At 43.1% G+C, this 25,960-nt stretch overlaps 1 protein-coding gene across 1 annotated transcript; it reads right to left on the minus strand.

Moving 5' to 3' along the window:
- Positions 1-10,428: 10,428 nt before the first annotated feature.
- On the minus strand, positions 10,429-17,200 carry LOC139546062 (zinc finger protein 271-like). Its single transcript, XM_071354283.1, has 2 exons — positions 16,988-17,200; positions 10,429-16,532 (listed from the first exon to the last, which is right to left on the minus strand). The coding sequence occupies exons 1-2, from the start codon at positions 17,184-17,186 to the stop codon at positions 14,749-14,751; spliced, it is 1,983 nt and encodes a 660-aa protein (XP_071210384.1). The 5' UTR covers positions 17,187-17,200; the 3' UTR covers positions 10,429-14,748.
- Between the last annotated feature and the right edge of the window lie 8,760 nt (positions 17,201-25,960).

Raw genomic sequence — 25,960 nt, forward strand, 5'->3', positions numbered from 1 at the left:
ATAAACTACAACACTCATTCTTTACCTGTATAGCAACCGTTGTGTTGCCAATAAACAACTGAAATATGTTCAATGTCTTATTCCTGTTCTCCTAATGGACTTTCCATTTTAAGCCTACTTCTAAGAAAAACAAAACAGTATTATAATTTTTTTATTATTTTACTGTAATAAAACATGTTGCACCTTTTTCACAACATAATTCAAACATTCAGAGTCTTCACATTAGTCCTTTGTACTTGTCATTTTTTCAGTTTATGCTTGTTTTCTTTACCCCTTACAGTACAGGATAATTATTACATCTGTTAACTTCTGTGGCAGTTTAATTTGTCTGTGAGGCCTGACTAGCTTGGATGTCCGTGATCTTTGTGGGGATCCCTCACAGATGGTCTCTGGTTTGGCCTCTATGTAATATCTCAGAGTAGGACTCTGTTCCACAGTCTCTTTCAGTCTCTGTCCTTTGGTTGTGGATTCGGCTCCTCATTTGGAATACCTGGCTCCAGTTGGAGATGGAACAACCACATTGTTTCCCTCTATACTGATCACAGCGTGTGGTATCTTGTTGAAGGTTGTTGTGAACTTGTCTGTTTTTGTCCTGTTTTAGGAGAACCTGGTCTCCGATGTCCACGTCAGAGTGTTCGGCTCTGCGACGGTTGTCTGCATAGATCTTGGATTTCCCTTTCTTGGGGTTTCTGTGGCACCGGACTGGTGCCCCGCTCTTCAGGGCGAGTGCAGGGAGCTGGCACAGGATTCATCAGACTGCTAACCGTATCCTCTGGTCGTATGTTGAGCAGAAAACACTTGCACAACATCTCTCTCATCTCTCTCTCTCCCAACTTATCCATCGCCTCCCTGACAGTCTCTGGCTCTTCCCGCGGCTCAGCATGCCCCACCCCCAAAACAATCCATTATTACCTTCCGTCTGCCGCCGCTAAGGAAGGGTTTCGCATCCTCTCATGTCCTCCCAAGTCCAAAACTTCCTTACCTCATTTTCACACTGCTTGGTCCTTTGTTGGTGGGATATTCTGTCACGGTCTTGGAAATGAGCGGACCAAGGCGCAGCGTGAGTATAGTTCCACATATTTATTGAAGTGACACTAACAAAACAAAATAACAAACTTACAAAGACCACGAAGACATAGTGCCCAAACACACTAACAAACAATCAATATCCCACAAAACACAGGTGGGGAAATGGCTACCTAAATATGATCCCCAATCAGAGGCAACGATAAACAGCTGCCTCTAATTGGGAACCATATTAGCACCAACATAGAAATAGACATCCTAGAACACCCCCTAGTCACGCCCTGACCTACTACACCATCGAGAACCAAGGGCTCTCTATGGTCAGGGGGTGAAAGAAATGCCTTCTCCTTCTCCTCCTTCTAATCCTTCTTCTCCTTCTTCTTCTACTTCTTCTACTTCTTCTTCTCCTTCTTTTGTTTCCTTGTCCAAAGTGGAACTAGAAAGCTACAAACCTCTGATGCTGTCTCGCAGGCTCACCACTCTGCTCTCACTCTTTCAGCTGTGGGCCCATTAAAACACCAATTTTCCCCCCAATGTTGAACTGACATTTCTCTGAGCTGAGAGTCATCCCCCCCAAAAAACTCTCCAGCCTATTGAGGACAGCATGTAGCCGCTGGTCATGGGTCTCCTTTGTCTGGGACGTGGACGATGATGTCATCCGATATGTTCTCCAAACCCTTAGATGCCTGCCAGTTGCTGTTGCGATTTCACGTTGATTCTGCTCGCTTGCCGATGGAACTCCAAAGTCTTTTATATCTGTATATCCCATAATGCACTGCAAATGTCGTTATGCCTCTCGACTCTGGTGTTAGCTCCAGTTGATGATAGCCCCATTTAAGATCCAGTTTACTGAATGTGACCTGACCCATTCATTCCTTGCTAATGTTCATCCACTGTGGGGATTGGGTACCTGCCACGTATGATCGCTGTGTTCGTTTGTCTCATGTCCAGACAAAGTCTTATATCGCCGTCCGGTTTTGGCACTAACATTACCAGATTCACCCAGGGTGTGGCACCATCCACTCTCTCCATTAAGTCCATGTTTTGTAGTTCCTTATCCACAGCTTCTCTCAGGTGGAATGGAACACGCCTACAGGTCTGTGCTACTGGTCCCCAGCTTCTCTCAGGTGGAATGGAACACGCCTAAAGGTCTTTGCTACTGGTGTCATGTGTTGGTTGATCTGCTATGTGTTTAGCTTACCCAACCCTTCAACATGTTGATCTGCTATGTGTTTAGCTTACCCAACCCTTCAACATGTAGGTTGGTCTGCTATGTGTTTAGCTTACCCAACCCTTCAACATGTAGGTTGATCTGCTATGTGTTTAGCTTACCCAACCCTTCAACATGTAGGTTGGTCTGCTATGTGTTTAGCTTACCCAACCCCTTCAACATGTTGATCTGCTATGTGTTTAGCTTACCCAACCCTTCAACATGTTGGTCTGCTATGTGTTTAGCTTACCCAACCCTTCAACATGTTGATCTGCTATGTGTTTAGCTTACCCAACCCTTCAACATGTTGATCTGTTATGTGTTTAGCTTACCCAACCCCTTCAACAGGTAGGATGACCTGCTATGTGTTTAGCTTACCCACCCCTTCAACAGGTAGGATGACCTGCTATGTGTTTAGCTTACCCACCCCTTCAACATGTTGGTTGATCTGCTATGTGTTTAGCTTACCCAACCCTTCAACATGTTGATCTGCTATGTGTTTAGCTTACCCAACCCTTCAACATGTTGGTCTGCTATGTGTTTAGCTTACCCAACCCTTCAACATGTATGTTGATCTGCTATGTGTTTAGCTTACCCAACCCTTCAACATGTAGGTTGATCTGCTATGTGTTTAGCTTACCCAACCCTTCAACATGTTGGTCTGCTATGTGTTTAGCTTACCCAACCCTTCAACATGTATGTTGATCTGCTATGTGTTTAGCTTACCCAACCCTTCAACATGTAGGTTGGTCTGCTATGTGTTTAGCTTACCCAACCCTTCAACATGTTGATCTGCTATGTGTTTAGCTTACCCAACCCTTCAACATGTAGGTTGGTCTGCTATGTGTTTAGCTTACCCAACCCTTCAACATGTTGATCTGCTATGTGTTTAGCTTACCCAACCCTTCAACATGTTGATCTGCTATGTGTTTAGCTTACCCAACCCTTCAACATGTTGATCTGTTATGTGTTTAGCTTACCCAACCTTTCAACATGTTGATCTGCTATGTGTTTAGCTTACCCAACCCCTTCAACAGGTAGGATGACCTGCTATGTGTTTAGCTTACCCACCCCTTCAACATGTTGGTTGATCTGCTATGTGTTTAGCTTACCCAACCCTTCAACATGTATGTTGATCTGCTATGTGTTTAGCTTACCCAACCCTTCAACATGTAGGTTGGTCTGCTATGTGTTTAGCTTACCCAACCCTTCAACATGTTGATCTGTTATGTGTTGAGCTTACCCAACCCCTTCAACATGTAGGTTGATCTGCTATGTGTTTAGCTTACCCAACCCTTCAACATGTAGGTTGGTCTGCTATGTGTTTAGCTTACCCAACCCTTCAACATGTTGGTCTGCTATGTGTTTAGCTTACCCAACCCTTCAACATGTTGATCTGCTATGTGTTTAGCTTACCCAACCCCTTCAACATGTAGGTTGATCTGCTATGTGTTTAGCTTACCCAACCCTTCAACATGTAGGTTGATCTGCTATGTGTTTAGCTTACCCAACCCTTCAACATGTTGGTCTGCTATGTGTTTAGCTTACCCAACCCTTCAACATGTTGATCTGCTATGTGTTTAGCTTACCCAACCCTTCAACATGTTGATCTGCTATGTGTTTAGCTTACCCAACCCTTCAACATGTTGATCTGTTATGTGTTTAGCTTACCCAACCCCTTCAACATGTAGGTTGATATCCTACCCCTTCAAACAACCTGGGTTACTGCTGATTTATCTGCGTTTTTACATCTGTCACTGCTGCTATGTCAACACCCACTTTTTGCACACCCGATTTAATGGCAGTCTCTTTACCTAGCAACAGCTCTCCACGTCCACATTTCACAGTGAACTCAGCCTGCGCTGTGCTTTGCTTATCTTTATTTGGCATGTGAAAACCACTTTTACTGGTCATGGCTCACGTGATGAGAATGCATATAGCTTTTTATCAGTCAGTGATGAACGGCACCTCATTATCTTGGCTTTCAACATTTCCCATGTGCTCTCATCTACTATGTTACTCGTGATTTCCCATGTGCTCTCATCTACTATGTTACTCGTGATTTCCCATGTGCTCTCATCTACTATGTTACTCGTGATTTCCCATGTGCTCTCATCTACTATGTTACTCGTGATTTCCCATGTGCTCTCATCTACTATGTTACTCGTGATTTCCCATGTGCTCTCATCTACTATGTTACTCGTGATTTCCCATGTGCTCTCATCTACTATGTTACTCGTGATTTCCCATGTGCTCTCATCTACTATGTTACTCGTGGCCCCGGAGTCAATTAACATGAATAAACTGACCCCTCCCACTGAGAAGGTGATCCTGAACTGAGTTACAGTTCCCATTTACCACGAATGCACGGTCTCAGTTCTGTTCCTCTGAATCAACATATTTCAGTCTGTTTCCAGTAACCTTTTGGTCTTGCACATTTTTGGAGAGCAAAATAGTCCCTCCCATTACATTTCTTGCTGACCTGCTGACCTTCTTGCTGACCTGCCCACGTCCTGAACAATCAGGGTCCTTTGCGAAATGATCTGCATGTCCACAACGATAGCACACCTTCTCCGTCCTCTTTGTGGTATTTCCCCTCCTTTTTGAAAACACGATGCACGGTCTCTTTATCTTTAGCATCTGTACTCACACGCTTGGAGTACATTTGCACTTCAATTCTTTCACATTGTGCGGCTAGCTCAAGTGGCCATGCTAATGTTAGCCCAGGGGCCTCCTCCAATAGTTTTCGGCGCACATGTTCAGAATTACACTTGTTCAGTACGGCATCTCTAATCTGATTGTCCTTATCTCCGGCAAAGTCACAATCTTTAGTCGCATTGTCTAAGACCAGTAACAAATTGCTGAACTGTCTCACCAGTTTTCTGTGCCAATTGATAAAATGTCTGTCTCACGAAACGCTGTGTTCACCTGTGGCACGAAGTATACGTTTAACGCAGCCGCAGCGCTGACGTAAGTCCGTTGGTTCTCTATTTATACTATATATACAGACTCAGCATCGATACACGACATCTCGACAGAAAGAAGTCAAGTAAAACAAATTCAAATAGATTTCTCAACCAAGACAAGACAGCTATCATTACATTATATTTCTATCAGCAGTGTGATGCAGTGTTATTATATTATTTACAACAGTGCAGTCAGTGTATAGCATCTGTTATCCTTAATTTATTATCACCATGTTACTATACTGACTTGTCATCGATAAAGACAATCTACCAACATAATACACTTTCAATGAGGAAGAGGAGCCCAACAGACAGTTGGAACTGTTTGTATTTATAATTCAGTTGAAGGATAGTTGACAACATCTTACACAGTTTACAGATCATGACATAACAATACACTCATATTGTTAACTTTGGATGTCAATTAGAGGTCTTCATATACCTGAATATACCCGAGACCCGGGCAGTTCGGGTCTGAAATTCTAACTTGTCCCTCGGGTCAGGGTGGGTCCTGTTTGATTGTCATCGGATCTCGGGTCTATGTAACTACAGCTGATAGACCCGAATGGACCCGACCACGGCTCTGCATAGCTTATAGCATATCCAGTCAGGTCCATAAATATTTGGACATTGACCAAGTTATTATTATTTTTAGCTGTCTACCACAGCGTATTGGAGTTGAAATTAAATAATGAATATGAGCTGAAGGTACAGACTTTATGTCATGATCGTTGGTTGAATAAATGGACCAAGGCGCAGCGCAGAGTGCGTAGAGTTCCACATGTTTAATGAAAATTAAACTCACCAAATCAATACAGAACAAAGAAACGAAACGTGAAGCCAATGTAGTGCTCACAAGCGACAATACATAAACAAGATCCCCACAAGCTAAAGGTGGAAAAAAGGCTGCCTAAGTATGATCCCCAATCAGAGACAACGATAGACAGCTGCTTCTGATTGGGAACCATACCTGGCCAACAAAGAAATAGAAAAACTAGAATGCCCACCCAAATCACACCCTGACCTAACCAAATAGAGAAATAAAAAGGCTCTCTAAGGTCAGGGCGTGACCCCTCCCCCCCCCCCCCCCCCCCCCCCCCAAAGGTGCGGACTCCGGCTGCAAAACCTGACTCTATAGGGGAGGGTCCGGGTGGGCATCTAGCCTTGGTGGCGGCTCCGGTTCGGGACGTAGACCCCACTCCGCTTGCTGATCCCTCCGCTTCCGTGGAACCGGACCGTGGATCGTCGCCGGAGGCTCCGGACCGTGGATCGTCGCCGAAGGAACCGGACTGTAGATCGTCGCCGGGGACTCCGGACCGTGGATCGTCGTCGGAGGCTCTGGACTGGGAACCCCCGCTGGAGGCTCTGGACTGCCGACCGTCGCTGGAGACTCTGAACTGCAGAACGTCGCTGGAGACTCTGGACTGCAGAACGTCGCTGAAGACTCCGGACCTTGGATCGTCTCTGGAGGCTCAGGGCCATGGATCATCACTGGAGGCTTCGGGCCATGGATCATCACTGGAGGCTTCGGGCCATGGATCATCACTGGAGGCTTCGGGCCATGGATCATCACTGGAGGCTTCGGGCCATGGATCATCACAGGAGGCTTGGAGCGTAAAGCTGGCACAACACGTCCTGGACAAAGGACCCCCTTCGCATGGCAAGTAGAGCCGGCGCACTGGAGACACGGTGCGTAGAATCGGAAAACATGGCACCTGAACGGTGACCAACTCCACACGGTGAGTACAGGGGGTAGATTCTGGTTTAAAACTTGGCTCCGCCAACCACCCCGTGTGCCGCCCCCCCAACATTTTTTGGGGGGCTGCCTCTCGGGCTTCCTTCGTGGTCGCGAACCCCGGTGTCGTCGTTGTTCCTCCCTCGCTGCCTCCGTCTGCTCCCATGGAAGGCGATCCCTTCCGGCCTGGATTTCCTCCCACGTCCAGGATCCCTTATCATCCAAGATATCCTCCCATGTCCAGAATGTCTGCTCCTCCTGGCCACGCTGCTTGGTCCGTTTGTGGTGGGATCTTCTGTCACGATCATTGGTTGAATAAATGGACCAAGGCGCAGCGTGCATAGAGTTCCACATGTTTAATGAAAATGAAACTCACCAAAACAATACAGAACAAAGAAACGAAACGTGAAGCCAATGTAGTGCTCACAGAATAATTATTTCCCTGGTGAAGAAAAACCCCTTCACAACAGTTGGCCAGATCAAGAACACCCTCCAAGAGGTAGGCGTATCTGTGTCAAAATCAACGTTCAAGAGAAGACTTCACTAGAGTAAATACAGACGGTTTACTACAAGATGTGGATTGGAGCGTCAGGTAGCCTAGTGGTTAGAGCGTTGGACTAGCAACCGAAAGGTTGCAAGATCGAATCCTCGAGCTGACAAGGTAAAAATGTGTTGTTCTGTCCCTGAACAAGGCAGTTAACCCACTGTTCCTAGACCAGTTAACCCACCGTTCCTAGACCAGTTAACCCACCGTTCCTAGACCAGTTAACCCACTGTTCCTAGACCAGTTAACCCACTGTTCCTAGACCAGTTAACCCACTGTTCCTAGACCAGTTAACCCACTGTTCCTAGACCAGTTAACCCACTGTTCCTAGACCAGTTAACCCACTGTTCCTAGACCAGTTAACCCACTGTTCCTAGACCAGTTAACCCACTGTTCCTAGACCAGTTAACCCACTGTTCCTAGACCAGTTAACCCACTGTTCCTAGACCAGTTAACCCACTGTTCCTAGACCAGTTAACCCACTGTTCCTAGACCAGTTAACCCACTGTTCCTAGACCAGTTAACCCACTGTTCCTAGACCAGTTAACCCACTGTTCCTAGACCAGTTAACCCACTGTTCCTAGACCAGTTAACCCACTGTTCCTAGACCAGTTAACCCACTGTTCCTAGACCAGTTAACCCACTGTTCCTAGACCAGTTAACCCACTGTTCCTAGACCAGTTAACCCACTGTTCCTAGACCAGTTAACCCACTGTTCCTAGACCAGTTAACCCACTGTTCCTAGACCAGTTAACCCACTGTTCCCAGGCCGTCATTGAAAATAAGAATTTGTTTTTAACTGACTTCCCTGGTTAAAAAATATAAATTAAATGTGAACCTTTGGTAAGCCTAAGAAACAGGAAGACCAGATTAAAGTTTGCCCAACATCATCTAACAAAGGGACCCACATCCTATGGACAGATGAGACAAAGATCAACTTGTACCAGAATGATGGGAAGAGAAGGGAAGGAACTGCTCATGATCCAAAGCATGCCACCTCATCTGTGAATCATGGTGGAGGTAGTGTTATGGAGTGGGCATGTATGGCTGCCAATGGAACTGGTTCCCTTGTATTTATTGATGATGTGACTGCTGACAGAAGCAGCAGGATTACTTCTGAAGTGTTGTCTAGGACAGGGGTTCCGCTATGTTCCCACATTCCACTGAAAAGGCAGAGCGCGAAATTCAAAAAATATTTTTGAGAAATATTTAACTTTCACTCATTAACAAGTCCAACACAGCAAATGAAAGATAAACATCTTGTGAATCCAGCCAACATGTCTTTTACAGCGAAAACACCAAGTATATTTATATTAGCTCACCACCAAATCCAAAAAAGCACAGACATTTCTTTCACAGCACAGGTAGCTTATACAAAACCCACAAATAGAGATAGAATTATTCACTAACCTTGGAAAATCTTCATCAGATGAGTCATAACATCATGTTACACAATACATTTGTTTTGTTCGATAATGTGCATATATATATATATTTAAAAAATCTCAGTTTACATTGGCGCGTTATGTGCAGTAATGTTTTGATTCCAAAACATCTGGTGATTTTGCAGAAATACTCATAATAAACATTGATAAAAGATGCAAGTGCTATTCACATAATTAAAGATAAACTTATCCTCTATGCAACCGATGTGTCAGATTTCAAAATAAACTTTACGGAAAAAGAATAATCTGAGAACGGCGTTTAGAGCACAATCCAGCCAAAGAAATAATCGCCATTTTGGCGTCAACAAAAGCTACAAAAACACTATAAATATTGTACGAGCAAGAATAGAGTACGAGGCCGTTTAAATTGGGTACGATTTTTTCCCAAAGTGAAAATAGCGCCCTCTATCCTCAACAGGTTTTAAGGGCTATATTGTCTGCTCAGATTCAGCCAAATGCTTCAAAACTCCGTGGACGGCGCTTCACAGGGCAGATGGACAATGACCCGAAGCATACTGTGAAAGCAACCCAATACTTTTTTTAAGGCAAAGAAGTGGAATGTTCTGCAAGGGCCAAGTCAATCACCTGACCTGAATCCAATTGAGTATTCATTTCACTTGCTGAAGGCAAAACGCCCCGAGAACAAGCAGCAACAGCTGCAGTAAAGGCCTGGCAGAGCATCACCATGGAAGAAACCCAGCATCTGGTGATGTATAAGGGTTCCAGACTTCAGTCAGTCATTGACTGCTAATTATTTGCAGCCAAGTGTTAAATCTCACAATTTCATTTATGATTGTTAGTTTGTCCAATTACTTTTGAGCCCCTGAAATTGGGGGGACCACATATAAAAAGTGCTGTAATTCCTACACCGTTCACCCGATTTGGATGTAAATACCCTCAAATTAAAGCTGCAAGTCTGCACTTTCCTTTCAAATCCATTGTGGTGGCGCATTGTGGTGGCGTACAGAGCCAAAATGATAATAACTTGGTCAATGTCCAAATATTTATGGACCTGACTATATTTGACGCTAATAAGGTGAAATTATTGATTTACAGGTCTAGCCAACATACACTGAACAAAAATATAAACACAACATGTAAAGTGTTGGTCCCATGTTTCATGAGCTGAAATAAAATAAACCAGATATGTTCCATACGCACAAAAAGCATATTTCTCTCAAATTGTGTGCACAAATTTGTTAACATCACTGTTACAGAGTATTTCTCTTTTGTCAAGATAATCCATCCACCTGACTGGGTGTGGCATATCAAGAAGCTGATTAAACAGCATGATCATTACACAGGTGCACCTTGTGCGTATGCAACATTTCTGGGGTCTTACTGTGACTGATATGTGGTTGTGAACTTGTCTCACCTACAGCGACTTCAGAAAGTATTGACTTATTACACATTTTGTTGTTACAGCCTGAAATCAAAATTTGAATATTTTTTCCCCTCACCCATCTACCCACAATACCCCATAATGACAAAGTGAAAACATGTTTATTGAAATGTTTGCGAGTTTATTGAAAATTAAGTACAGAAATAACTCATTTACATAAGTATTCACATCCTTGAGTCAATAACACCATTGAGTAAATATTTTGTAGAAGCACCTTTGGCTGTGATTACAGCTTTGAGTCGTCTTGGGTATGTGTGTATCAGCTTTGAGTCATCTTGGGTATGTGTGTATCAGCTTCGAGTCATCTTGGGTATGTCTGTATCAGCTTTGAGTCGTCTTGGGTATGTGTGTATCAGCTTCGAGTCATCTTGGGTATGTCTGTATCAGCTTTGAGTCATCTGGGTATGTCTGTATCAGCTTTGCACATCTGGATTTGGGGATTTTCTCCCATTCTTCCTTGTAGCTTTTTTCAAGCTCTGTTGAGTTAGATGGGGAACAGTGGTGAACAGCAATCTTCAAGTCTTTCCACAGATTTTCAATGGGATTCAAGTCTGGGCTTTAGCTGGGCCACTCAAGGACTTTCATATTCTTGTTCTGAAGTCATTCCAGCGTTGCTTTGGCTGTATGCGTAGGGTCATTGTCCTGTTGGAAAGTCATCTTCACCCCAGTCTAAGGTCGAAATGTTTAAACGTGTATTTTTCCCAATGTGTTTGAATAAAATCAACTATATGCACTGAGCTTGTCTGATGCTTTAAGCGCACCGTTTGATGAAATAATTAAGACAAACAAATGACTGAAGAGGGAGCCCGATGGCCACACTGTGTTAAAAAGAAATGACAGCGAGTGCCTGTGTGACAGGCGCACGCAGTCTCTCTCTCCTCCCTACTGCAGCGAACAGGCCCCACAGCACAGTAAGTGTTTATCTCTGCTGTCTCTCTCTCCTCCCTACTGCAGCGAACAGGCCCCACAGCACAGTAAGTGTATATCTCTGTTGTCTCTCTCTCCTCCCTACTGCAGTGAACAGGCCCCACACCACAGTAAGTATATCTCTGTTGTCTCTCTCTCCTCCCTACTGCAGCGAACAGGCCCCACACCACAGTAAGTGTTTATCTCTGTTGTCTCTCTCTCCTCCCTACTGCAGTGAACAGGCCCCACACCACAGTACGTGTTTATCTCTGTTGTCTCTCTCTCCTCCCTACTGCAGTGAACAGGCCCCACACCACAGTAAGTGTTTATCTCTGTTGTCTCTCTCTCCTCCCTACTGCAGTGAACAGGCCCCACACCACAGTAAGTGTTTATCGCCACTGTCTGTGCTGAAGCTGCACCATAATTACACGCATTGTTTCTCTGACTCCAAAATTCTGTTAGCAAAATAGCTAATTTGTTTAGGAAAAACATTCCCTCAACCCTTGAAACATGTTTGTAACAGTGTAAACAACACTAGATAAAAAAAAATGTAAAAATATATATAAAGCCTTTATTACAGCAGAGTAAAACAGTTGCATGGATTTGTGAATTGCGGTTGATGTATTGTTTAGTCCGGTTTATTTATTGTTTAGGCTAATTATCCAAAGCTCCCTTTGTTCTTTTATGTTAAAACTAAAAATCCTTGATTGCATGAATGACTCGCATGCCGTGCGATGACACGAACGAACAAACGATTTGATTGACACAGTAGAGTGACGTTACAGTATTAAGACGAAACCAGGACGCGCTCTTAAGCCTACAGCTCGACTGCGGTTATAGAAGACTACTATTATAAGAAGCCTACGAATGATAATGACATTATTATTATAATGATGATCACAACAATAACAACAAGATGCACGAGATAAAGAAAATAAAGAATAAAGAGATAAAGAAAAAGGAGGGTATAGGAGCCAGACCTTCATGCATATTATACGTGATAAACAGATGCTGTTAAGATTAGAATATTATTCTTCTGCCCGGTAGTGTGTAAACAACAGTGGAATAGTGTAAACAACACCGATACGATGGTTAACTGTGCTGTTGTGCACATAGCAACATGGTCTAGGAAATGGCGCCAATTCAACGGCGCACTGAACATGATGTTTTAGAACCATTTGTTATAAAATAATATTAATATTTATTAGTGTTGCACCATTAGTCTTACGTAATATAACCATTTACCATTTTAGAGTGTTGGACAGTACCATCCCTGTGGCCTCCGGAAAGGATTAGTCCACTGAGACAGGCGTGAATCTTATGCACCGTGAAATATATATATATTTGTGACTGCACACCTAAAGAAATCTCAGTCGACCAACAACCTATCGACCAAACAATCGATCAGTAGACTAAAAATGGGTCAGCCCTAATTTGGTTTCATTCATTGTTCCCTATATCCTTATCAGTCTCCCAGTACCTGCCACTGAAAAGCATTACGCTGCCACTACCATGCTTCATGGTAGGGATAGTGTTCCCGACGAGTGATGAGCTGTTCCTGGTGTCTGCCACTGAAAAGCATTACGCTGTCACCACCCTGAACAAGGTCCTTCTTGCCCGTTTGGTCAGATGGCCAGCTCCAGGCCAATTCTGGGTAGTCCCATATTTTTTCCATAACCCAATGATGGAGACCACTGTGCTTTTGGAAGCTTTCAGCACTTTAGACATGTTAAACCCTTCCCTAAAAACCCTGTAGTTTGGTCACTTATTTTGAGCAATAAAAAAAAAAATGATATAAGAATCGGGAAAGAAGAACCTTGCTGGATATAAAATAGGTTAAAGCGTGTCACAATGATCTGGCAGGAAGTTTGAATGGCGAGAGCTTCTGTGATGTCGTCACAATGGCTGGTGGTAAAAATCCTCTGTTCTCACCATCCGATGTTGATGTTTACAATGAAATGTATGACGTCAGAATGGCCAACACGAGACCGATGAGCTTTTTTTTTTTTTTCTACTACAAAAACAGATCTTGTCTCTCTCTAGTCAGCAGGAAACAGATTCGGCAGTCAACCTTTCTACCTGTTCTCAATTATGGTGATACTATTAATAAAAGAGCAGCTGCCTCAAACCCGTTCACAGGGTTGGTTAAAAACCTCTACGGGATTGGGGTCCCTATACCGGGACGGTTGAGCTAACGTGCGCTAATTTGATTAGCATGACTCTTGTAAGTAACGGCAAACTTTACAGGACATAGACATGTCTTATATGAGCAGAAAGCTTAAATCTTTGTTAATCTTACTGCACTGTTCAATTTACAGTAGCTATTACAGTGGAAAAGTACCATGCTATTGTTTGAGAAGAATGCATATCAACAAAAAACTTACCACGGCCAGAGATAAAATGTAGCATAGTTTTTATTTGATAAATTAAATTGCTACTGTTCTATTTAAATATAGGAACTGGGTTCTACAGTTTGAACCCCTGCTGTCTCTGGCTCCACACCCACCCTGCCCGGCCATCTAGATGTGTGAAAGTTAGTGTATAAGCTAATGATCCATTATGTATGACATTCCTGGGAGTACCAAGAATATGCATATCCTTGCTTCAGGTCCTGACCTACAGGCAGTTAGATTTGGGTATGTCATTTTAGGTGAAAATTGGAGAGAAAAAAAGGGTCCAATCCTTATTAACTTTAGAGACTCCTTTGGTGTCTAGAGATTTAAGTAGATCAGCCTTGGGTTTCCTTGCGCCTTGTGTTGTGGAATGGTCTAGAATTGAGGAATTAGTGCCTTTAGGATATTTCAGACGGTTGTTATCGGACCTTGTTACTGGATTTTTTTTATTTTTATGATTGTGTTTTGTTGTGTATAATAACGTGTATATTAACGTGCATACGAATGTGTAGTTTAATGTGTTTATTGTGTATATGAATGTGTAGTTTAATGTGTTTATTGTGTATATGAATGTGTAGTGTAATGTGTTTATTGTGTATACGAATGTGTAGTTTAATGTGTTTATTGTGTATACGAATGTGTAGTTTAATGTGTTTATTGTGTATACGAATGTGTAGTTTAAAGTGTTTATTGTGTATACGAATGTGTAGTTTAATGTGTTTATTGTGCATACGAATGTGTAGTTTAATGTGTTTATTGTGTATATGAATGTGTTGTTTAATGTGTTTATTGTATATTAATGTGTATATCAATTGGTAGTTTAATGTGTATTGTGGTGCTATTCAGGGCTCATCTGGAAAAGAGACCTTGGTCTCAGCATTGACTCCCTGTCAAAATAAAGGTCAGATTAATACACTCTCCAGCACATTAGGTGGTGGTGGTGATGATGGTATTCAAGTTGAGTTCATTTGTGAACTTCCAATACAGTCATATAAATAAAAGAAGATGAAGATAGCCCTAAATGGTGCTGTCCATGACCATGTTGTCACAGAAGATGCCATTGCAAGGAAAGGTGTGAATTTCAATACCTACAGAGTTGCTTATGTATCCTCACTTCAACTTTATTTCACGTCACTCTCCTCTCCCTCAGCTTCTCGCTCTCCTCCCTCCTCCTCCTCCTCTTGGACAATCACATTGAAAGCACAGGCAGGCTTCGCTCCAATGGATATTCTCTCATGCCTTCTTAGACTTCTTAGCTGAGTGAATCTCTCTCCACACTGAGTGCAGTGGTAAGGCTTCTCTCCACTGTGTGATCTCTGATGATTCTTTAGGTCTCCCGCAAAACGAAAATTATTTCCGCACAGTGAGCAGTGGTAAGGTTTCTCGCCTGTATGAATTCTCTGATGTTCTTTAAGGCTTCCTGAATGATTGAAACTCTTCCCACATGTGGTGCAGTGGTAAGGCTTCTCTCCACTATGTACTCTCTCGTGTCTCTTAAGGTTTACTTTCTCACTGAAACCCCTCCCACATTGGGAGCAGTGGAAAGGTTTCTCTCCCGTGTGTACTCTTTGATGATTTTTTAGATTACTTGAGGAACGGAAACTCTTCTCACATTGAGGGCAGGGGTAACGACCACGACCAAGTAGTCTTGATATATCTGGGTCAACTACACCACTATTGTCCTCCTCTTCCTCAACAGCTCTCTTTTCCTCCACATTGATTTCCCTCTCACTCTCCTCCTCCTGGATAAATACATTGAACGCACAGGCAGGCGTCTCTCCAATATGTATCCTCTGATGACTTTTAAGAATTCTTAGCTGAGTGAATCCCTTCCCACACAGAGAGCATTGGTAAGGCTTCTCTCCACTGTGTGATCTCTGATGATTCTTTAAGTCTCCTGCGAAACGAAAATTCTTTCCGCACAGAGAGCAGTGGTAAGGCTTCTCCCCTGTATGTATTCTCTGGTGTTTCTTAAGGTTTCCTGGCTGACTGAAATTCTTCCAACAAAGAGAGCAGTGGTAAGGCTTCTCCCCTGTATGTACTCTTTGATGTTCCTTAAGGCTTCCAGAATGATTGAAGCTCTTCCCACATTGGGTGCAGTGGTAAGGCTTCTCTCCACTATGTACCCTCTCGTGTCTCGTGAGGTTGACTTTTTCACTGAAACTCTTCCCACATGTGGCACAGTGGAAAGGTTTCTCTCCAGTGTGTACTCTTTGATGATTTTTTAGATTACCTGAAGAACTGAAACTCTTTCCACATTGAGGACAGGGGTAACTCCCACGACCAGGAAGTCTTAATGTACCTAGGTCAATTACACCACTATTTTCCTCCTCTTCCTCAACTTCTCTCTTTTCCTTCTCATCGATTTCCTTCTCATCCTCCTCCTCTTTGACAATCAAATTTAAAGCACAGGCAGGCTTCTCTCCAATGTGTATTCGCTGATGACTTTTTAGGTTTCCTGGCTGATTGAAACTCTTCCCACAAAGAGAGCAGTGGTAAGGCTTCTCTTCACTGTGGGATCTCTGATGAGTCTTCAGGTCTCCTGCCCGACTGAAACGCTTCCCGCAAAGAGAGCAGTGGTAAGGTTTCTCCCCTGTATGTATTCGCAGATGTTGCTTAAGGCTTCCTGAATGATTGAAGTTTTTCCCACATGTGGTGCAGTGGTAAGGCTTCTCTCCACTGTGTACTCTCTCATGTCTCTTAAGGTTTACTTTCTCACTGAAACTCTTCCCACATGTTGAGCAGTCGAAAGGTTTCTCTCCAGTGTGTACTCTTTGATGATTCTTTAGGTTAGTTGAGGAACTGAAACTCTTCTCACATTGAGGGCATGGGTAACTCCCACGTCCAGGTAGTCTTGATGCTGTGGAACTGGGCTCGTTGTCTGGGTCTGGGTTGGGGCTCTCTCCTGTAAGAATATGAACAGAGATATAGGGTAAGAAACTGACAGAGAAAGGCTTTAAGTTTAACAATGCAGGATTCAACAGTCATTAGGATTAACAGAGTATTGAAAGTAATACTTTGCAAGGGGCTTGTTGCATCACACATATATAATACAATTGTCAAATTACAATGCATTGCACATTGGTATGTAGCCATTTTTGTTTTGGCACTCGCCTTCCCTCTTACACATACAGAAGCCTGAGGGGTATAATACAAAGCAGAATCAATGAGTTAGCCAGCTAACTTGCCTAAATATTCTGAATTAACATTTTATTCAACACCCAAAAACATATCTAAGTTTACATTTCTTAATGAACCAGAAAATCAATGGTTGTTTTGGGTAGTTTATCAAAGTTAGCTGACTAACTCATTGCTTTGTAGTCTACCTCTGACCCAAAGAGGATGTTAGCCTGAATTTACCTGAGTCAACAGAGTCCCTGTCCTCCTCTCTCTCTTCCTCCTCCCCCTCATTGATTTCTCTCTCCTCGCCCTCCTCTTTGACAATCACATTGAATTCCACTGTTTGACTGCAGTCCCCCAGCATCACTGACAGCATCTCTGGACCCCGCTGTGGGCTTCTCTGGGCTGGAACACCACAACCAGAACCCGGTTCAGACATGGTAGGCTAGAGGTGGATCTAAAAAAGGAGACCGAAAGAGTTCAGTGTGATTTTCACAAACCTAGATTGTGACATCGCTCCAGAAAAGCCAACAAAAATGTATCTAAGCTAGCTATCCACACATCTTGTCCAGCAGGAAACCTTTTTCCCTAAAATAAAATAAGATTGAGGGCAACAGCCAGTCAGATTAGGCCATAAGTGAAGAAAAACACTGGCTGTTGAGTACAAGCATATTCATTTGATATTCATATCACTAATATTTAATTACCACCCCATCTTCAGTAGCCTATTCACATAGGCAACACAAGCACTTTCTTGTGTTATAATTAGGGACATTTCCAAGGTAACAGAGTGATGCTGAGAAACAAATATATGAAAAACCAATATGCAAAGTTAAACCACACAACTTCCTAAAAATAAAAAATGTGTTTCCTTTTTCTCTCCAATTTTGTGGTATCTCAATTGGTAGTTACAGTCTTGTCCCATTGCTGCAAATCCCGTATGGACTCGGGAAAGGCGAAGGTCGAGAGCCGTGCGTCTTCCGAAACACGACCTAGCCAAGCCGCACTGCTTCTTGACACAATGCTCGCTTAACCCAGAAGTCAGCCGCACCAATGTGTCGGAGGAAACACCGTACACCTGGCTACCGTGTCAGCGTGCATACGCACGGCACGCCACAGGAGTCGCTGGAGCGCGATGGGACAAGGAAATCTCAGCCTTCCAAACGTTCTCCTAACCCGGACGACGCTGGGTCTCCCAGTCATGACCAGCTGTGACACAGCCTGGGATCGAACCCGTGTCTGTAGTGACACCTCAAGCACTGCGATGCAGGGCCTTAGACTGCTGCGCCACTCGGGAGTTGCCCGCAAATTGATTTTAACAATTGGTCCCCCCCAAAATGCGACCCTCCGTTGAATTTCAAAATCCCGATGTGGCCCTTGAGCCAAACAGTTTGCCCACCCCTGCTATAGACTCTAGTGGGTAGGCTGGACCCTGGTTTTATAGACACACAATCAATTATGTACGGTGCAATATTTATGTCCAATATGACAAACAAGTGGATTTAAGCTGATTGGCCACTCTTTAAGGTCCGCAAAATGAGCAGCGACGCTCCTGGGGGTGTAAACTCAGTGGACTTGGAAACTAGAAGTGCTCCTGGGTAGAATGGACCTTTTACTGCAGCACAACGTACAGAAGATAAGAGTACACACACAAACAACATTGTTGACCATTTAGGCTTGAAAAAAATTAACAAATAATATCTTATAGATATACTTTGAGAGTCTACATACTAGCATTCCCCATACAGTGGGGGCTGGCAGCCCTAGCTCACTATTTGAGAGACAGAGATACTAATGAATACCCACCAACAAACTTTATTCTAGAGCTGGCTGAATATGTTTTGACAAATAACTATTTCAGGTTTGATGAAGAATACTACCTCCAAAACGAATGGAACATCGATGGGCTCCACATTCACTCAGAGCTATGCTAACCTTTATGTGGGTCACTTTGAAGAACGTATTGTGAACAATGAAAATCAAAAATCTATTTTTGAATAAAGTCCTGTAGTGGTATCGATATATTGACGAATTTCTTTGCATATGGGGGGGAACGGGAGAAGCGCTGTCAGATTTTATGGCATTACTCAATGACATTGACCCCAATCTCAAATTCACTATTGAATGGGACACTAAACGTGTTCATTACCTCTATGTGGATTGAGAAATCAAATGGAACCCTGTTTACAACTTTACAACAAAGAAACGGACAGAAATACTCTATTACAAGGGGACAGCATCCACCCTGAGATATTAAAAAGAGGACTTCCAAGAAGCCAGTTTTTCAGACTGCGCCGTATATGCCACTCCACAGAGAACGATCTAGAAAAAGCAGCGGAGATGGGCAATAGGGTTCTAAGAGGCTACTCGCCACAATTTTAGAAAAATGTTTACCTTTATTTAACTAGGCAAGTTAGTTACGAACAAATACTTATTTTCTATTACGGCCTAGGAACAGTGGATTAACTGCCTTGTTCAGGGACAGAACGACAGATTTTTAACTTGTCAGCTCGGGGATTTGATCTTGCAACCTTTCGGTTACAAGTACAACACTCTAACCACTAGGGCTACCTGCCATGTGGATGAAGCTCTTAATATGGCATTGGAGAAAACACGAGATGAACTGCTACAAAAAAAGACCCACAAGAGTTAAATAACATTCTGTAATGTTCACCACCACATATACTTTAAACTTGCAAAAAGTGAGAGATGCTGTCAAGAAACACTGGCATGTTTTATCAACGGACCCGGCTTTGCCAGCTGAATTTAAGAATCCACCACGTATTGTATCGAGGAGAGGTCGCAATTTACGCGATAAATTGGTCCATGCCAACTGCCAGCCACAAAATAAAATCAGCCAGACTCTTTTACGCCCTCTTCCAAATGGGAGCTATAAATGCAGAGGATGCGCACAGTGCAACAATATGATGAAGTGTGAATATTTCTGCCACCCACATACAGGAAAACGGTTCCAAATAAATGACATTAGTACGTGCTCCACCACCCTTGTTATCTACATGATTAAATGTCCATGAGGACTCTGCTATGTCGGTAAAACCTCTCGTTCTCTCAAAACAGAGAATCTGTGGACATAAAAGTTCAAATCAGGAGAAAGGACAGGGATTATCCAGTCGCAGAACATTTTAATGACCTAAAACATGATATTTATACCTTTTAGATTTCGTGGCATAGAGAAAGTCTAGATATCAGACAGGGGAGGTGATATAAATAATACTCTGAGTAAAATAGAATGTTTTGGGATTTTCGGCCTCCAGACATTATTTCCTAAAGGTCTTAATGATGAAACACCTACGTATGTGACGTTGTAAATGTGAACATGAATTATGCCCCTATTTCAGATTACTCTGATGTTTTTCCTTGCACTGTACCCAATAGTTTTTTGAAAACGTGCTTGGTAGGTCAAATGTCCTCATTGTGGTTTTTGCAGACGTATTTAACACGTTTTATGTATTGTTATATTTGATAGCACTGATTTGTTTTCCCTCGACTCCAACCCCATTCGATGAGTGGAACGGATGTGGGTGGGGCTATGTCTACATAAGGGTGCACTTTTTTTTTTGCTCACAAAAGCTCTGACAAAGGCCTCGAGGCGCGTACGTAAAGCTCTGACAAAGGCCTAGAGGCTCGTACGTAAAGCTCTGACAAAGGCCTCGAGGCTCGTACGTAAAGCTCTGACAAAGGCCTCGAGGCGCGTACGTAAAGCTCTGACAAAGGCCTAGAGGCTCGTACGTAAAGCTCTGACAAAGGCCTCGAGGCTCGTACGTAAAGCTCTGACAAAGGCCTCGAGGCTCGTACGTAAAGCTCTGACAAAGGCCTCGAGGCTCGTACGTAAAGCTCTGACAAAGGCCTCGAGGCTCGTACGTAAAGCTCTGACAAAGGCCTCGAGGCTCGTACGTAAAGCTCTGACAAAGGCCTCGAGGCTCGTACGTAAAGCTCTGACAAAGGCCTCGAGGCTCGTACGTAAAGCTCTGACAAAGGCCTCGAGGCTCGTACGTAAAGCTCTGACAAATAAGGTAAAGCTTATTAAAGAGCAGTGTGCGGGTTCCTTCTTTTTTCTCATTTTATTCAACTGTTACCACGCACCTGCAAAAAAAGATAGCTCAGATGTGAGAGTGCCTTTTGAACTATGATAACAAGTATAAAATATATAGATAATTCTGCACATTTTTGCACTAATTATTAATTTACAAAGTACAGTCGTGGCCAAAACTTTTGAGAATGACACAAATATTACTTCCCACAAAGTTTGCTGCTTCAGTGTCTTTAGATATTTTTGGCAGATGTTACTATGGGAATACTGAAGTATAATTACAAGCATTTCATAAGTGTCAAAGGCTTTTATTGACAATTACATGAAGTTGATGTAAAGAGTCAATATTTGCAGTGTTGACACTTATTTTTCAAGACCTCTGCAATCCGCCCTGGCATGCTGTCAATTTACTTCTGGGCTACATCCTGACTGATGGCAGCCCATTCTTGCATAATCGATGCTTGGAGTTTGTCAGAATTTGTGGGGTTTTGTTTGTCCACCCGCCTCTTGAGGATTGACTGCAAGAACTCAATGGAATTTAGGTCTGGGGAGTTTCCTGGCCATGGACCCAAAATATCGATGTTTTGTTCCCCGAGCCACTTAGTTGAGCCACTTAGTTATCAATTTTGCCTTATGGCAAGGTGCTCCATCATGCTGGAAAAGGCATTGTTCGTCACCAAACTGTTCCTGGATGGTTGGGAGAAGTTGCTCTCGGAGGATGTGTTGGTACCATTCTTTATTCATGCCTGTGTTCTTAGGCAAAATTGTGAGTGAGCCCACTCCCTTGGCTGAGAAGCAACCCCACACATGAATGGTCTCAGGATGCTTTACTGTTGGCATGACACAGGACTGATTTTTCCGGATGCCCCAAACAATCGGAAAGGGGATTCATCAGAGAAAATGACTTTACCCCAGTCCTCAGCAGTCCAATCCCTGTACCTTTTGCAGAATATCAGTCTGTCCCTGATGTTTTTCCTGGAGAGAAGTGGCTTCTTTGCTGCCCTTCTTGACACCAGGCCATCCTCCAAAGTCTTCGCCTCACTGTGCATGCAGATGCACTCACACCTGCCTGCTGTCATTCCTGAGCAAGCTATGTACTGGTGGTGCCCCGATCCCGCAGCTGAATCAACTTTAAGAGACGGTCCTGGCGCTTGCTGGACTTTCTTGGGCGCCCTGAAGCCTTCTTCACAACAATTGAACCGCTCTCCTTGAAGTTCTTGATGATCCGATAAATGGTTGATTTAGGTGCAATCTTACTAGCAGCAATATCCTTGCCTGTGAAGCCCTTTTTGTGCAAAGCAATGATGACGGCATGTGTTTCCTTGCAGGTAACCATGGTTGACAGAGGAATAACAATGATTCCAAGCACCACCCTCCTTTTGAAGCTTCCAGTCTGTTATTCGAACTCAATCAGCATGACAGAGTGATCTCCAGCCTTGTCCTCGTCAACACTCACACCTGTGATAACGAGAGAATCACTGATATGATGTCAGCTGGTCTTTTTTGTGGCAGGGCTGAAATGCAATGGAAATGATTTTGGGGGATTCAGTTGGCAAAGAGGGACTTTGCAATTCATCTGATCACTCTTCATACCATTCTGGAGTATATGCAAATTGCCATCATAACAAACTGAGGCAGCAGACTGTGAAAATTTATATTTGTGTCATTCTGAAAACTTTTGGCCACGACTGTATACGCAGATAGGAAGAGAGAGGCCCAACTTGGCTGCAAATCTGTCTCCCTCCAGCAGGTGGCGTTTTCTCGTTGTTTTGCCCACCAAGCAAGGAGTTTTTGTATTGAGGTCAATGAGAGTGAGTCGAATTTGGTCAACAACAAAAAAAGCAATGGCTTATTTGCTACACAAGGTTTATTTGATGGAATAGAGTTTTCGTAATGTTTAAGTCGTTTTCGAGTGTACTGATATAATTAGGACACTATATTGGAGTTGTCTCGAGATGCCTATGCATATTCATGGCATGAGGCTACTAGCATAAATCAAATCAAATGTTATTGGTCACACATGCACATACACATGGTCAGCAGATGCTATTACGAGTGTAGCGAAATGGTTGTGCTTCTAGTTCCCGACAGTGCAGCAATATCTAACAAGTAATCTAATAATTCCACAACAACTACCTAATACACACAAATCTAAGTAAAGAGATGGAATATATACATATAAATATACGGATGAGCGATGACCGAGCCGCATAGGCAAGATGCAATAGATGGTATAAAATACAGTATATACATACGAGATGAGTAATGCAAGATATATAAACATTATTAAAGTGGCATTATTAAAGTGACATAGCATCTCTCTCCATTGAATACAGGCGGTTGACGTCAACAACCCTCTTCAAATATAAAAAAAAAAAGATTACAATAATGAGATGTACCCACCAATTGAAAGAAAGGATAGGTGGGAGCTAGACAGCCCAACGTGCACTCCCATTATTAGGGTGGAGAGACATGCATCCTCTCAGTATATCCATAATGTTTGGTATACACGATGGGACTCTTATTCTGGAGGATTCCATAATGTTTGGTATACCATAATGTTTGGTATACACGACGGGACTCTTATTCTGGAGGATTCCATAATGTTTGGTATACATAACGGGACTCTTATTCTGGAGGATTCCATAATGTTTGGTATACATAACGGGACCCTTATTCTGGAGGATTCCATAATGTTTGGTATACATAACGGGACTCTTATTCTGGAGGATTCCATAATATACAGTGCATTCAGAAAATATTCAGACCCCTTGACTGTTCCACATTTTGTAACGTTACACATTCAAACAAAAAAAATCCTCATCAATCTACACACAATACCCCATAATAACAAAGTGAAAACAGGTTAAAAAAAAATTGGCAAATGCATATAAAAAAAATTAAAAAGCTGAAATACCTTATTTACATAAGACCCCTTTGCTATGAGAATCAAAATTGAGCTCAGGTGCATCCTGTTTCCATTGATCATCCTTGTAATGTTTCTACGACTTGATTGGACATGATTTGGAAAGGCACACACCTCTCTATGTAACAGTTGGCAGTGCACGAGAGAGCAAAAAACAAGCCATGAGGACGAAAGAATTGTCCGTAAGGCTCCGAGACAGGATTGTGTCGAGGCACAGAACTAAGGAAGGGTACCAAAACATTTCTGCAGCATTGAAGGTCCCCATGAACACAGTGGCCTCCATCATTCTTAAATGGAATAAGTTTGGAATCACTAAGACTCTTCCTAGAGCTGGCCGCCCGGCCAAACTGATCAATCGGGGGAGAAGGGCCTTGGTCTGGGAGTTGACCAATAATCCGATGGGCACTCTGACAGAGCTCCAGAGTTCTTCTGTGGAAATAGGAGAACGTTCCAGAAGGACAACCATCTCTGCAGCACTCCATCAATCAAGCTTTTATGGTAGAGTGGCCAGACGGAAGCCACTCCTCAGTAAAAGGCACATGACAGCCCACTTGGAGTTTGCAAAAAGGACTCTCAGACCATGAGAAACAAGATTCTCTGGTCTGATGAAACCAAGATTGAACTCTTTGGCCAGAATGCCAAGTGTCACGTCTGGAGGAGACCAGGCACCATCCCTACGGTGAAACATGGTGGTGGCAGCATCATACTGTGGGGATGTTTTTCAGTGGCAGGGACTGGGAGACTAGTCAGGATCGAGGGATAGATGAACGGAGCAAAGTACAGCGAGATTCTTGATAAAAACCTGCTCCAGAGCGCTCAGGACATAAGACTGGGGCGAAGCACACAGCCAAGACAACACAGTAGTGGCCTCGGGACAAGTCTCTGAATGTCCTTGAGTGGACCCTGCCAGAGCCTGGACTTGAACTCGATTGAACATCTTTGGAGAGACCTGAAAATAGCAGTGCAGTGACACTCCCCATCCAACCTGACAGAGCTTGAGAGGATCTGCAGAGAAGAATGGGAGAAACACCCCAAATACAGGTGTGCCAAGCTTGTAGCCTAATACCCAAGAAGACTCAACGCGGTAATCGCTGCCAAAGGTGCTTCAACAAAGTACTGAATAAAGGGTCTGAATAGTTACAGTACCAGTCAAAAGTTTGGACACAGCTACTCATTCCAGGGCTTTTCTTTATTTTGTACTATTTTCTACATTGTAGAATAATAGTGAAGACATCAAAACTATGAAATAACACATATCGAATCATGTAATAACGAAACAAAAGTGCTCAACAAATCAAAATATATTTTATATTTGAGATTCTTTATAGTAGCAACCCTTTGCCTTGATTACAGCTTTGCACACTCTTGGCATTCTCTCAGTCAGCTTCATGAGGTAGTCACCTGGAAAGCATTTCAATTAACAGGTGTGCCTTGTTAAAAGTTAATTTGTGGAATTTCTTTCCTTCTTAATACGTTTGAGCCAATCAGTGGTGTTGTGACAAGGTAGGGGTGGTATACAGAAGATAGCCCTATTTGGTATAAGACCAAGTATTTTTTAATGCCAAGAACAGCTCAAATAAGCAAAGAGAAACGACAGTCCATTATTACTTTAAGACATGAAGGTCAGTCAATACGGAAAATTTCAAGAACTTTTAACGTTTCTTCAAGTGCAGTCGCAAAAACCATCAAGCGCTATGATGAAACTGGATCTCATGAGTACCACCACAGGAATGGAAGACCCAATGTTACCTCAAATGCAGAGGATAAGTTTGAGAGTTACCAGCCTCAAAAATTGCAGACCAAATAAAGGCTACACAGAGTTCAAGTTGCAGACACATCTCAACATCAACTGTTCAGAGGAGACTGCGTGAATCAGGACATCATGGTCGAATTGCTGCAAAAAAAACACTACTAAAGGACACCAATAAGAAGAAGAGACTTGCTTGGGCCAAGAAACACGAGCAATCGACATTACACCGGTAAAAATCTCTCCTTTGGTCTGATGAGTCCAAATGAGAGATTTCTGGTTCCAACCGCTGTGTCTTTATGAGACGCAGAGTATGTGAACGGATTATCTCCGCATGTGTGGTTCCCACCTTGAAGCATGGAGGAGGTGGTGTGATGGTGCTTTGCTGGTGGCACTGTCAGTGATTTATTTAGAATTCAAGGCACACTTAACCAGCATGGGTACCACAGCATTCTGCAGCGATACACCATCCCATCTGGATTGCGCTTA

The sequence above is a fragment of the Salvelinus alpinus genome, chromosome 2 (genome assembly GCF_045679555.1).
Source record: "Salvelinus alpinus chromosome 2, SLU_Salpinus.1, whole genome shotgun sequence".
NCBI classification, from domain to species: Eukaryota; Metazoa; Chordata; class Actinopteri; order Salmoniformes; family Salmonidae; genus Salvelinus; species Salvelinus alpinus.